General features: G+C 39.2%; 1 protein-coding gene and 1 long non-coding RNA gene across 3 annotated transcripts in view; one reads left to right on the top strand and one right to left on the bottom strand.

Moving 5' to 3' along the window:
• SCLT1 (sodium channel and clathrin linker 1) overlaps positions 1 to 2,090 on the bottom strand; it is a 287,110-nt gene extending 285,020 nt beyond the window's left edge. For both annotated transcript variants that reach the window (XM_074229305.1, XM_074229306.1), the window contains exon 1: positions 1,697 to 2,090. In XM_074229305.1, the coding sequence (XP_074085406.1) occupies positions 1,697 to 1,730 (34 nt within the window). In that variant the 5' untranslated portion in view covers positions 1,731 to 2,090. The remainder of the gene's footprint in view (positions 1 to 1,696) is intronic.
• A 158-nt stretch (positions 2,091 to 2,248) lies between these two features.
• Positions 2,249 to 6,993, top strand: LOC141516272 (uncharacterized). The gene is made up of 3 exons (XR_012476655.1): positions 2,249 to 2,513; positions 2,607 to 3,195; positions 4,784 to 6,993. It is a non-coding gene; the product is annotated as an uncharacterized LOC141516272 (long non-coding RNA).
• The last annotated feature ends 8,726 nt before the right edge of the window (positions 6,994 to 15,719 follow it).

Here is a 15,719-nt window from a genome sequence, read left to right as displayed (position 1 = left end):
AACTGGTACTAAATAGCTCCAGAATAAACATATAGAGCTGTCTACTAATTATTCCCTATTGCAATCCGACAGTAACTGCTGCTTTAAAAATCCTTTATTCATAGCTCTTCTCTTCAAAATAGTGAAACATCCTCATAAAGTTATAAAGAAGCTTAAATGTCTAGAAGACATTTGTTTTGAAACCTAATATTCAATAATCTTAACGTATTCAACATTTTTCACATACATGAAAATGTTATTTCCTATTAATCCAATATCATATACCCCAGCAGGGATTGTCAGTAACTGTTAACTGGTAATTCATAACAAACTGAACATGATAGTTGGACTTAAACCCAAGTTTAAATCACTACTTTGAGCTGTGTCAATTTTAAAACACTGTCCATGAAAGCAAGTACTAAGTCATTTCCTCTTTCTCTGCATCATTTTCTATCTCTTTTAAAGTGCTAGGATATAATGATCACTAAGGTCTTCTAGCTCTAAATCAATGATCTAAGACTCTTCTGGTTGATTCACATACATGAAAATGTTATTTCCTATTAATCCAATATCATATACCCCAGCAGGGATTGTCAGTAACTGTTAACTGGTAATTCATAACAAACTGAACACGATAGTTGGACTTAAACCCAAGTTTAAATCACTACTTTGAGCTGTGTCAACTTTAAAACACTGTCCATGAAAGCAAGTACTAAGTCATTTCCTCTTTCTCTGCATCATTTTCTATCTCTTTTAAAGTGCTAGGATATAATGATCACTAAGGTCTTCTAGCTCTAAATCAATGATCTAAGACTCTTCTGGTTGATTTTTTAAAAATCTAAATGTCACACAGCAACTTGGTGTAAAATATAACTAATATTTGTGTTGCGATTCAGGCCTCTCTTCTACCTACAATCCCTAGCTTCCTGCATAAGCATTACCCTTCCTTTCAAAGTCTTTTCTGATCCCTCACATTACTGGATATCCTCTCTGACCCTTCAAGTTGTGTGTATACATATTAGGTTACTACAATAGAGACTAAGTTCTTTGAAGGCAAAAGCTATTTAATTTTTATCTCTATATTCAGCGCTTAGCGCACAGTAGTAATGCATTTTGAATGAATGCATGCATACATTTATTCATTTGACTATCAATCACAACCATCAAGTGAGGCAGAATTAACCAGAATGACTCGTCCATAGTCACAGAGCTAGCTAACTAGGTCAGCAACTGGATTTGAAATCAGATCTTGCTTCCAAAACCAGTGCTCCCCTCACTAAGCCACACTGCCCTCTAGTGAAGTGGAAAGGGGCCTGGACTTGGAGGCCGACACCTGAGGTACCAATTCTGCTATTTACTGGATGTAAGCCACTGCACCAACCTAGGCGACAGTTTCTTCCTCTGTAAAGAAAAAAAAAGGGGGGGGGGGAATGAACCAGCTTATTTTACTAAATCCATGTCCTGAGATCATTCCAGTAAATTAAAAAAACAACTGAACCTAAGTGCGGGAATCCGATATAGAGCACCAAAGGGGGGTTGGATCTGGATCCACTGTCCAATGCACAAGGCTATTTATTAGTTAGCTGGGAAAGGAGCCTCTTGGACTCTGACAATCCACCATCCCCTCTGAACCCGGGCAAACCCCGCCGATGCCGGACCCTGCTCCGCTTTGGCCCCTTGTAGACGCCACACCCCCGGACACCCGCACCCCGCTTACTTTGGTCTCTCAGAAAGTCGAGCTCTGTGTCCATTTCGGCGCAGTTTTAGCCGCCTCTCCAATGACGACGCAACTTGAGACTGTCCAGAAAAAAAAAGAAAAGAAAAAAGAGAGAGAGAGAGAGAGAGAGAAGGAGAGCGAGCGAGATGACACAGCGGGGAGGCTGGGGGGGCATGAGCCACGGCCTCGGCCTCCCTCTCCTCCGAGCTTCGGCTCCGGCCCGGCCCAACGTCCCTTTCCGACAAGGCCGACAGGCTTAATCTCGGCTCGAGTCCCAGATCCCCGTCGGACGAAAGGTGAGGTGCCCGGCCCGAGGAGAATCAGGCCGCAGCCAGAGCCCCCGCCCGCCGGCCCCGCGCCACTTCAAAACCGGCGACGGGCCCCGTTCCTTGGAGACGGCGTCGCCGCATTTGCGTCACCACGCCTGCGACGGCGCGACGCCCCTGCGAGGCCACGCCCCTCCGGCCCCTAATCCGGGGATCGGGCCGACGGGGGAGGGGGCGGGGCGGAACGCGAGACGGCCATTGGTCCTTAGCCTGGGGAGGCGGGAGATGGGAGGAAGGACTCCACTTTCCTCAGGATGGATGGAATCGTTTTAAAAATAAAATGTATGGATAGGATGCATTTATATCGCCTCTTGCAAACATCCATCCCATAGAAAAAAAAAATGTATTTTTTTTATTTTTTATTTTTTGCAAGGCGATGGGGTCAAGTGGCTTGCCCAAGGCCACACAGCTAGGTCATTATGAAGTGTCTGAGGTACTCCTGACTGACTCCTGGAAAAAAAAAAATCGACAAAACCAATCAAATCCTGGAGGTAACAAAAAAAAAAAATCAAAAAATATACCTAACGTTCCACATTCTGGACCACATTCTGAGGAAGATGTCGCAAATAATTTCCTTCCTCCAGGAAGCTAGGCGACGGGCAATCGATAATCGAGCATCTATTAAACTTCCCACTGTGTGCCAGCCTCGGCCTTAAAGCGTCGGAGATAAGAAGACAAGAGAAAATGCTGGTCCTCGGCACACGGTGCCCACGTTTCTAATGGGGGAGACTATGCAAATAACTTCCATCATCGAATTTAATGGAAAGTCATCTGAAAGAGGAAAGATGTGCTGAAAAAGGTGAGAGAGTCCGGGAATCCGGGCGGTCTGAAAGCGGTGCCTGCAGGCCTATAAAAGGGGCAGAGGGCCGCGGGGGGGCTGGAGGTGGGGGAGGGGAGGAGGGCGCCCCTCCCCCTGCCAGGGGCGTCACGTGATCAGACCGGCACTGTCCACTGAGCCAAGCGGAAGGGAAGAGACTGGCAGAGGAGACGGCGCCGTGGTGGGGGGCGGCCGCGGGGAGCGCCACGTCCCGGGGCCGTCTGCCTGGTGGAGGTGGGCGAGAAGGCACCTCGTGAGGAGCCAACGAAATGCCATCCGAGAAGCGTAAACGCTCGATCAGTGCAGGAGGAGGAGGAGGAGGAGACACGCTGCCAGCCCGAGTCGCTGATGGAATGGTGATGCTGCCAACGCCACCCCCTCCGCCCCACTGCTGCCCTCCCTCCACTCCAGTCCGTCACCCCTTCATCACCCTAAGTGGTTTTACTAAAATGAGGATCCAACCCATTCATCACCCTAAGTGGTTTTCCTAAAATGAGGATCCAACCCATTCATCACCCTAACTGATTTTCCTAAAATGAGGATCCAACCCATTCATCACCCTAAGTGATATTCCTAAAATGAGGATCCAACCCATTCATCACCCTAACTGATTTTCCTAAAATGAGGATCCAACCCATTCATCACCCTGAGTGATTTTCCTAAAATGAGGATCCAACCCATTCATCACCCTAAGTGATTTTCCTAAAATGAGGATCCAACCCATTCATCACCCTAACTGATATTCCTAAAATGAGGATCCAACCCATTCATCACCCTAACTGATTTTCCTAAAATGAGGATCCAACCCATTCATCACCCTAAGTGATTTTCCTAAAATGAGGATCCAACCCATTCATCACCCTAAGTTATTTTCCTAAAATGAGGATCCATCCCATTCATCACCCTAACTGATTTTCCTAAAATGAGGATCCAACCCATTCATCACCCTAAGTGATATTCCTAAAATGAGGATCCAACCCATTCATCACCCTAAGTGATTTTCCTAAAATGAGGATCCAACCCATTCATTACCCTAAGTGGTTTTCCTAAAATGAGGATCCAACACATTCATCACCCTAACTGATTTTCCTAAAATGAGGATCCAACCCATTCATCACCCTAAGTGATATTCCTAAAATGAGGATCCAACTCATTCATCACCCTAAGTGATTTTCCTAAAATGAGGATCCAACCCATTCATCACCCTAACTGATTTTCCTAAAATGAGGATCCAACCCATTCATCACCCTAAGTGATATTCCTAAAATGAGGATCCAACCCATTCATCACCCTAAGTGGTTTTCCTAAAATGAGGATCCAACCCATTCATCACCCTAACTGATTTTCCTAAAATGAGGATCCAACCCATTCATCACCCTAAGTGATTTTCCTAAAATGAGGATCCATCCCATTCATCACCCTAACTGATTTTCCTAAAATGAGGATCCAACCCATTCATCACCCTAAGTGATATTCCTAAAATGAGGATCCAACCCATTCATCACCCTAAGTGATTTTCCTAAAATGAGGATCCAACCCATTCATCACCCTAACTGATTTTCCTAAAATGAGGATCCAACACATTCATCACCCTAACTGATTTTCCTAAAATGAGGATCCAACCCATTCATCACCGTAAGTGATTTTCCTAAAATGAGGATCCAACCCATTCATCACCCTAAGTGGTTTTCCTAAAATGAGGATCCAACCCATTCATCACCCTAAGTGATTTTCCTAAAATGAGGATCCAACCCTATCAATCCACCTGGCGCAATGTGTTCTAGTGGATTCTTACCACCTCCAGGATCAAAAGCGAAATCTTTTGTTTACTGTTCTATCTTCCTTCCCTTGCCAATCTTCTTCTATTTTACCCTTCTTCACCCCCCCATATCTGAAGAGAAAAAAATATATTTAGGAAACTAGTTCAATCCCTTTATTTTACAGATGAGGAAACTGAGGCATAGAGAGATTAAGAAACCTGCCTCAAGTCATACATGTATTAGGACCCTAGGGCCAGTAAACTCTTCCCAATTAATCCCAACTTGATGGGATTACAAGATGTGGGCCTTTGTCAGAAGGAGGCACCTTCCATGAAGCTACATACCTGTATGCTAATGAGTTTCTTGCTGAGAGGGTCAGAGCTGGGCTCCTTTCTGAAGATGGGCAATTGGCAGGGCAGACTTCTGACTGTGGAACCTCTCTCTTTGCAAATGACTTCCCTCATTTTTTGAGACTGCTTCCATCTGATGGGTTCCGTATCAAGGATGGCTTACCGCAGAAATAGATGGCAGTGAAGCACCTGTGCTTGCCTGGGTGAGCCCCAAAACCAGAGGATCTTGTACCAGTTCCAAGATTTTCTGCCTTTCTGTAGATTTCTCTTGGCAGAAGATCAGCCTGAAGCTGAAAAGCAAAAACCATTCAAAGAAGGGTCAAGAAATCTGGACCCTGCCAGACATCCTGGAATAATTGCTGCAAGTTGCTTGAACAATGTCAGTTTGAGGTAAATTCAAAATATTTGTTTAGAAAACCAACAAAGGATCTAGATGAAATATAGTGACTATAAGGGACTATACAAGTATTTTATTTCTGATTTATGACTAATGATCCTGAGAAACTGATATTTCCAGTTTTGTGGGTTCCTTCAAATACTAGCCTGACTTCACTATCTCCTTAATTCCAGTTCTCAATATCTGCTTTATAGAAGAACTTTTGTTCAATAGCACACTTCCTGTAGAAAATGAGAAGGATCATCTGGAACTAGAAAGCAACAGGGGTTAGGAAATCTGGCCCCTGCCAGACTTCTGGGATAATTGCTACAAGTTGTTTGGACAATGTCAGGTTGAAGTAAATTCAAAATATTTGTTTAGCAATCCAACCTTGGATCTAGAAGAAATAAAATGAGTGTCTATTGTGTTTTCTATTGTGAAGATCATGAAACCTACATTGTACCTTTGTGAGAGGAAATCTTGTACTTTTGGGCTAAAATTAAACTTTATTTTAGAGATTTTTTTCCTGGAGTATTCCAGGTGGGAATTTTAATAAAGCAATCAAAGCCCTTGACTCCATAAGTTGAATAACCTCCGGGATGAATTTGAAGTCCAAATTTGTAGACTTGAAGTCAGAAAACTTGCTTGGAAAACAGACTCAGAAACTTACTGGTGAGCTGACTGGACAAAATATTTAATCTTGCCATTACTTAGTTTCCTAATCTATGTAATCAACAGGTGTGGTTATTGGAAACTCTTGGCTAGTATTTCTCATGTTCCCTCTCAACTATCAAGGAGAGAAGGATAAAATCCTTGGAAACTATAATTTCACCTACTAAGACCAAAAGGAGAAAAATATTCCCTCTTAGACATAGCTCTCTCCTCTGTATCCTTCTCTTCCTGAAGCTTGAAGAGATACATAATTATAAAGCCCCAGGGTAGGCTTCAGCAATCATAACGGAAATATACTCATTTCTTCAAAGGAAATGAAGTCCCAATGCTTAAATTTTCATTTATCATTTAAAAACTATGTGGTTCTTAGCATCTTCAGTCTCATTTTTTTCTCCCATTTTTTTCTGTTTAGTAATAGAGCAAGAGTAAGAAGATTTCTGGCAAATTGCATTGATCTCCCATAAGGGACTTGCAGAAAAGTTACCAGAGAGAATCTTTGAAAAGAGTACCCATATTGGTTAACATTTAGCTTCACTAAAGATACACTTTCCTCACAGGACTTTTCAGATAGCATTTTACTTTTTAGGAAATTTTTGCCTAAATCTGAAGCTTCAATTAATGTTTGAGATAGAATTAAACAAACAAGAAAACATAACCTGAAACAATTTTTGAAATATCTTAAGGTCGACTAATTAATAGTTTTATCGACTCTATTATGCAGAGAAGCATCTTGAGGCCTTTATAATAGAAAACTAGAAAACAGAAAACTTGTGTTTGCATCCAACGCACCTTCTGTGATTCGGGACAAGTCACTTAAACCTCTTTCAGTTTTGATTTCCCCATATAAAATGTAAATGTGATATTATTGACTTGTCTATCCTATCTCTCACTAGTACATGATTGAGTTATTATTAATGTCTTTTAATTTGCAGCTATGACAGCTATGTCCTATGTACAACTTAATTCTTCTAGAAAAACAGATTTTGAAGGATTTTTTGGGTGACTTTATATATGGTATCCATATATAACCATAAGTTATGTTTTAATTAAATTAAAATTATTTAGTTAATCAAATTGTGTATATTGAGTGATCCTTTGCCCTTTTATAGGCAGAATGGGTTTCAAAAGAAGTCAGTGAGTCAATAAACAAACTTTGAGAGTCTATTATACTCTACCATACTGTGTACTAAGTGCTAGGAATACCTAAAAGAATACAATGTTTTCTCTCATGCTTAGAATCAAATAAAAGGAAGATAAATGGGGGGGGGGGGGGCTTCACGGGGACAGGTAAGTGGCACAGTGGATAGAGTCTAGACCTGGACTTAGGAAGACTCATTTTTCTGAGTTTAAGTTTAGCCCCAGATACTTACTAGTTGTGTGTTCCTTAACCCTGTTTGGGGAAGGAAATGACAAATCATTCCATTCTCTTTACCAAGAAAACCTTAAATGGGGTCACAAACATGATGCACATGACTAACAAAACAACAATACTTGACAGGCAGAAGAGGGGTAAGGAAAAATACCAAGGAAGACAGTCTAGTTGGAAGTATTTGACTTGAATACCCTCCTTTTAAATGGAGGTTGTGGAAGGAGGCCCTGAGCTCTGTCCCAATCAGAGGAGCCTCAAGGGCAGCTGGTAGTGATGAGGTGTGAGTTCCATGGTTAAAGTGAACTTGCAGGATGACGAGGTTCCTGGGTTGGATCAAAAGGGGAAAAAAACCTACTATATTACTATATTAAATTATTAAATGATCCAGAATAGAAATTCTAAAAGAGAATGAATTCCAATGGTTGGTTAATGACTAGGCAAATTATGGCATATGAATATAATAATAATAATGCCATAAAGAATTAAAAATATGAAAAAATCAAAGAGACATGGGGAAAATTTGCTTGAAGTGATGTAAAATGAAGAAAACAGTCAAAAACATTCAGTAACAACAACAGTGCTAATAAAAATCTTCAGAGACAACAAAAGAGGTAGTAGCAAAATCTCAATACTGAAGGTCACGTCTTCTTTCTATTATTCAATAAGTTAAATATTTCAGGGAATGTGGTTTATTAAAAAGTGCTGTGTCAAAACAAAATATATCCATACTTTTTTTTAAAGAAAAGAAGATAAAATCAGAAATAAAAGAGAAGAGATTGCTGTAGTGTAAAACTAAGAAAATTTTCATAGATGGAATCTGAATTGCACTTCAGAGGTTGTGCCATTGACAGAAAATTTTGGCACGTCCAGAAAGAGTTGGTTTGAAGGAAAGGATGATAAATCATAAAATCCCAGACTTGTCAACTGGTCAACTTGTCCAAGCTGTACCTGAACAAAACTCTCTTTTACAACATGCTCAAAAACCAATCCATTCTTCCAGACCTGCAGTGAGAAGACACAAATCTCATAGGTAGCCCCTTCCACTTTTGGACAGCTCATTTATTAGAAAAGTTTTCCTGACTTCAAGCCAACACTGTCTTTTTGCCACTTCTACCTATTGTTGAGTTTGAGTCTAGAGGGTGAGTCTTTAATGATGCTAGACATATAAGTAAGGATGTCTTGATAGAAAAAAGTTCTGGGCATCTATCTGAATTATTAAATTAAAGTAAGTGGTATTCAGAGTAATAACAAGAATGTCTTTAGATGATTTTACCCAGCAAATAAAAAGTATTTCACTTCTCAGCTGCTACAGCTTTTATGTCCATTTAATTCTAATAAAGATTCATGGCAATCATTTTGGCATTAAACAAATAGCTGCATATGTTCATTCATTACCATTCTTTTCATTTATAGAAAAATGAGATGAGACATTTTCCTCTGAATGAAATTAGATGGTTTTTATTTACATTTTGACACTACTGGAAATAAATGGTAGGTGTACTTTATGTGAATGAAATGAGTATCTGGAATTGGAATTCTAAAATTGCACTTGAATTATTTTTTGGCTTTTGTAATCATGAATTATATAATATATCCAAACAAGCAAATGATTTTTATTGGTTTAGATTTAAATGCATATTTTCAGTATCATTAATGTGTAATAGGAGATGGAATTCTTATCTATCCATAAATTACATTTACTCTAAATTTATTAGAAGTACCGTGAGAGTAGAAATCCTGACTCATCTAGACTTTGTATGTCCCTATCATAGTGATCTGCACATTGTAAATTAAGGGTTATTGTGTTGTAGTGTACTTTTAACACTGATTGAGAATCCACTCTTAATATCTTTGCTATTTACCCTGCTGCTGTTCCCTACTCCCTCCAACTGAAACAGCATCTTTTAAACTACACATCTAGAAACTATGCCTTCCTCCTTGCATGAGTTAATCTATTCAGTTTTTGGAACTCTACCCTGGAACTGAGTTGTCCTAACTGGTATTGTATTCTCTTATTTATATCCAAACAGTGCCACCTGTACAATGCGGTAATCTGGATCCCTATGGTGGATCCATGCCTCAGATTTCAAGTATCTTTATCATCAGAGCCTCAAAAATATCTGAACTGGTATATCAGACTAACACTGTTTTGAATATTTTAATTAAATTATTTAAATACACAGGATCCCTCAGACCACTCTAAGAATGGCCCTAAGCCACCCCCAATAGCCACCCAAGACCATACTTCACATCCATTAATCTTGGACTTCTTCACCTATCCCAGTTCTGTCTTTCTCTTTCCAACTAAAATATCTTGATCAGCACCAGAACTCCAGAGACTATGCTCCCCTCCAGGGGCATGTTGATAAATGTTAAACAACAGATTTAGTGCAAGAAGTTGATTATGTATTTTTACTGATATAAAGGATGTGTAACATAATCTACAAATAATAATAAAATATGCAATAATATGAATTTATATTTGTAGCCAAACTATGGTTGTAATTCAAGCATGATTTGACAAATGGAGTTGCATCTCAGTCTGCTCTTTTCCCAATAAGTGTGTTATCATTAAATGTGATATGTGATCTAAAGTATTTCTCACTCTTGTTCAAATTATATTCATTGACTTCAGTACTTTTATCTACAAAGAATGCTGTATTCTTACCTTTTTCTATAGTTGCAGGCCTTGAACATTGTTTGATTCTATATTATCAACAAAATGGGAAAACATTTAAAATTTTTTTTCACTTAAATTATAGATTTTTTTCACTAGACATCCATGGTGAAGCTAGGTCTTCACCAAGGACAAGTATGTGGTTTTAATCAAAATAATTAAAAATGCTATTATCATTGCTTCTATGTGATAAAAGACATAAATTCACAGATCACATATGTTCTAGTAAGTTACATTTAGAACATATTTATTATTTATTAAATGGAATGTTTTATTTGAGCTAATCAAGTCTTCATTGTGAGACTTGTGCTTTCTAGTACCAGTTTTTCAAAACTCTTATGCTGTGTTTGATTAATTTTTCTGATTTTTTTAGTTGGTTTTCTTAACTGCAATGTAGGTGAAAATATTGAAAATTCTTCAAGAAAGGAAATCTTTAAAGATGATGTCACAATACATTAATATTAACTAGTCTCTGTCAACTCAGAATAAGATGAATTAGAAAAATGTATATGAGTATGAAAAACACATTTATAATACATATGTGCCAAGGCATAAGTGCCAGACAGTTGTATCAGCTTGTAAGTTGTAAACCACTTATCTTTAATCATTTCAATTTAAAGTTTTTTTAGATACATTTTTCTAGTTCAGTTTGACTTTTTTTAGGTAGGTGATAAATAGGATAAATTTTATCCAGAAATATTTTAAGATGATTAATTTGTTTTAGATCAGATATTGAATCATAAGGTAAAAATTACAATTAATAATTTCAAAAGTGCCAAATGATCATTTTAGGAAAATTTTCTAATAACTTTGTAGCTACTCTAGGTTTTCTTCCCAGTATTGTATTAGTATAGAACAAAATGCAATTGCGATAGCTTTCAAGTATTCAAATTATTCATCAAAGCCTCAGTCTTCCAAAGGATATAATGTATTGAAAATACTTTTTGCTGTGGATAAAACCAACTCTTTTTGAATAATATATAACATTACCAATGCAGGGATGATTAAATTGTGCACTGATTCTTTTTATCAACCTCTCACAAAATTCCTAAAAATTTAGCAGTAGGCTCTTGAGAAATTTGAATTGGCTCCAGTGTTACTACTTTCCTCCCTGTCCAGGTGCAGACAGTGCTTCGCATCTATCCATCACTATTTACTTTTTTTTCCCCCTGTTTGTTTCCTCTCTTTTTCACCTCTTTCTTTTTATAGGAACAGTAATTGAATTCAAACTACCTCTGCTTTTGGAACTGATTCCTTTATGTCTCTATTTGCATTATTGTGTCTCCCTTCCTTCCTGCCACTTCCCTGTATTTATTATCTCTCCCATTAGAATGTAAGCTCCTTGAAAGAAGGAATTGGTTAACTTTTCTATTTGTACCTACCTGCACCTAGCATAATAACTGGCATACAGTAGGCACTTAATACATTATTCATTCATTCATTTTTGTTATACTAGAAATGGCAGTGATAATACTTAGTGACAGGTGCTTTATGAAAAAATTATTATTATAATAATAAAAGTAACCTAATAATAACTCCAATGTACAGATATGTATATACATATATGGGTATATATATATATATATGTATATGTATATATATGTGTGTGTGTGTGTGTGTGTGTGTGTGTGTGTGTGTGTGTGAAACTAAGTGTCACATTTGATAGAGCACCAGGACTGAAGGCAGGAAAATTCATCTTCCTGAGTTCAAATTGTGACCTTAGAACTTACTAACTGGATAAGTCATTTAACTCTGTTAGCCTCAGTTTCCTCATCTGTAAAATGAGCTAGAGAAGGAAAAGGCAAACCACATCTTTGTCAATAAAACCCCAAATGGAGTCATAGAGTTAGATATGACTGAGATAGTCTGGCCATATTCCCACCTCAGGATTTTAAGAGTATCCCTGAAGAGTTTGAGGTGATTCCTTTGGGATATCTTTTCTGAAGCTATCAGTTTTGGCCTCCCCCCACCCTATTCCTCCTGCCATTACCCTTACTATTGACCATAAGTGACTGACCCTCTAGTTCCATTTAGCCACTTAATCAGTGTTCATAAAAGGATATTTAGACTGAAGACAGACTCTGGTTAATAAGAATCTTTTGAGAGTATGATCATTTTCAAATACAGTCATTTGAAAAAGTTTGTCTTAATGATATTAGCAAACCAAGGCTAGTTACAGAATAAACCTATTCCAATGTTTCTATGTTACTACCATTTCAAGTAAAACTTACAAGAAGCCATCATAAAATCTTATGCCAGACATTGCTAGTGATCAAATGAGTGATGAAAAGTATACCTAATGTACTTTGTAAATCCCTCCTCTCATTTTGGGGACTGGTTGGGAAGAGCAGCCTGGATATAAAGGTGAATGAGACAGGCCTTACTTCAACCCTCTCTATTTAACTTGACCTAGGGCCCCAGAATATGCTTCATTCTATCTAGTAATTCACCAAGATCTCAGGACTGAGCCATTGCTAGTGTCTTGCTATCTGTCCATTAACTTCTATTACCCACTTTCTCTTTGTTCAAAAAACAATCAAATCACATTATCATTGTTACTGAAAAGGTCTTGACAGTTATATGCCTTAGAGATCCACTCATGATTTGGTTGATTACCCACAGTCACAACAAAGCCCTTTTTCCTGGTCATCACTCATCTGTATGTAAAATATAAGCTTCTTGAGGCTAGAGGCTACCTAGGTGTTCTTCCATCTGGAAGAGGACCAACGACTCCAGAAGATAATGTTTTGTTTGGCAAGTGAATTAGATTTAACTGAGAACTAGCAATGCAGTCATTTTCCTCATCATCTCCTCCAGAATCAGCACCAAGTGCTTTTCTACTTCTGACTGAAATTTTCCAGTTTATATGGCATGAAGAGGGGCGGCTAGGTGGCATAGTAGATAAAGCACCAGCCTTGGAATCAGGAGTACCTGGGTTCAAATCCGGTCCCAGACACCTAATAATTACCTAGCTGTGTGGCCTTGGGCAAGCCACTTAACTCCATTTGCCTTGCAAAAAAAAAAAATTTTATATGGCATGAAGAAGCTATTCCCCCAAGAATTCAAGGATGCCTCCTTTGTCCATCTCCATAAAGGTAAAGGGAATAGAATGTCCTGTGACAATCACAGGGATATTTCTCTTACCATTGATGGTAAGATTTTTGCTAGAGTCCTTCTTAATAGGCTGATCCTTCACCTGGCAGATGGTCACCTCCCCGAGAACCAGTGTAGCTTCAGAACAGGACAAGGAATAGTTGATATGGTGTTTGCTGCCTGACAACTCTAGGAAAAATGCAGAAACAGAACATTTGTATACACAATTTATAGATCTGACCAAGGCCTTTGATACCATCAGTTGTGAGGGTTTATGGAAAATTATGCCAAAATTTGATTGCCTGGAGAAGTGTGTCATTATTGTACATCAATTTCATGATGGCATGCATGCCCAGGTTCTGGATAGTGGACAATGCTCTCAAGATTTCCCACACACCAGTGGAGTGAAATAAGGCTGTGTCCTTGCTCCCATTATTTTTAGCATGATGTTTTCAACCATGTTATAAAAGGCCTTCATTGAGGATGAAGACAGCATCAAGGTCAACTACTGCACTGATGACAAATTCTTCAACTTGAAAAGGCCACAAGCCAAACCCAAACTGGAAGGAGTATTGGTGCATGATCTTCTCTGAATCTGAGATGCAACAAAGTATGGATCAATTCTCTGGTGCTTATGCTAATTTTGGTCTAGCGATTTAACATCAAGAAAATCCAGGTGCTACATCAGCCAGCACCACACCATCCAAATGTGGAACCATCAATTACAGCAAGTGGAGAAGTTTTGAATTCTGTGGATAAATTCACTTACCTTGGCAGTGTACTTTTTTTTTTTAAATTTTGGTAGGCAATGGGGCTAAGTGGCTTGCCCAAGGCCACACAGCTAGGTAATTAAGTGTCTGAGATCGGATTTGAACTCAGGTACTCCTGACTCCAGGGCCATTGCTCTATCCACTGTGCCACCTAGCTGCCCTGGCAATGCCCTTTTCAAAGAGGTACACGTGACAATGAAGTTGACACAAGCATTGCCAGGGCTATCGTGGTATTTGGGAGGCTCCAAATGAAAGTGTGGGAGAGAAGAGGTATTAGACTGACTGCTAAACTGAAGACCTATGGAGCTGTTGTGCTGACCTCATTGCTGAATGCCTGTACCTGGGCAGTCTACCAGGGCCATGTCAGGAAACTGAATCATTTCTGTTTACATTGTCTTTGGAAGATTCTAAAAATCATCTGGCAGTAGAAGATACCAGACACTGAAGTCATTTCTTGAGCTAAATGCCTAGCATTCCAACGTTACTATAGAGAGTACAACTACAATATCTGGACACGTCAGAATGCCAGACATATGTGGACAAAAAGACTATTCTATAGAAAACTCACACAGTGCAAGTGTTCACAAGGGGATCAGAAGAAGCATACCAAGACACCCAAAGGTCTCATTGAAGAACTTTGGAATTAATTATACAGCAAAGGAAATACTGGCACAAGATTGCCCAGCATGGCGTGCCCTCATCAGTGAGGGTGCTACACCCTATAAGGAAGGCAGAATTGAAGCAGTTCAAAGGAAACATGACATATGAAAGTTTTAGAGTACTCACCCCTTATTATGACCCACCTTGGACCACTTGGACTATTTGTACCCAATCTGAGGTAGAGCATTCTGAGCTTGTATCGGTCTGCTCAGCCACACTGTAATTTGTCTCAAACATAGTGTTGTCATTTTGGTCTTCTTCGATAACAAAGGAAAAGGTAATACTCCTCTACAATGATCCGTTGGCAAGACATAGATCAGGACAACTGGAGATGTCCTGATGCACAATGATTTCATGGAAATAGCTGTTGTATAATTGTATTTGTGAAAACCTAGGAAATTTCAACTCTGTATGTAAATCTATCAAACTAGCATGGGATCTGGTACATAGTGTTGATGATGATGATGATGATGATGATGATGATGATGATGATGATGGTGATGATATTATTGTTTGTCCTTTGTTCTCAAAGACCATGACATCAAGGAGGTGATAGATATCATGGCATGCATGTGAATTGGATTTGAGTGAAGGGGTTGCTATGCTAAGTCACCAGTCTCACTTCCTTCTCCTGAGCCATCTGGGTCTAGTGGCCAGATATGAATCTGGAAGACTGGAGATGGCCCTGGATGTGAGGCAATCAGGGTTAAGTGACTTACCCAAGGTCACACAGCTAGTAAGTGTCAAGTGTCTGTTGTGGAATTTGAACGCAGATCTTCCTGATTCCAGGGCTAGTGCTCTAATTACTCTGCCACAAGTAAGATGCATATTGATTGATTGATTGATTATTAAATGTTTGTTGGGTAGATTAGATTGGAGAGGGATTCTTATAATTCTTATAATTCCACTACCCAGAAGGTGAGATCTGATAAAGCTGCTTCTGAGTTTGTCCATCTAGGGAGAAGCCCTCTACTCAGGGATGTGCTTTATGTTGGCTAGAGCAGGACGGTTCCTTATCAGAAATTCCATTAAGAGGCTTGTCCCCTCTCAATTCAGGACCTTTGTACCTTATTAGTTCTGCTAAGGACCTCCTCAAAGCCTAGAAATCTTCCTCCTCCAGAATTAAGGCTCCTCATCCAGTGATACAATGGGG

This window comes from Macrotis lagotis, chromosome 3, assembly GCF_037893015.1.
Source record: "Macrotis lagotis isolate mMagLag1 chromosome 3, bilby.v1.9.chrom.fasta, whole genome shotgun sequence".
Classification (NCBI taxonomy): domain Eukaryota; kingdom Metazoa; phylum Chordata; class Mammalia; order Peramelemorphia; family Peramelidae; genus Macrotis; species Macrotis lagotis.
The sequence above is the reverse complement of the archived record's forward strand: the minus strand, read 5'-3'. Positions and strand labels throughout refer to the sequence as shown.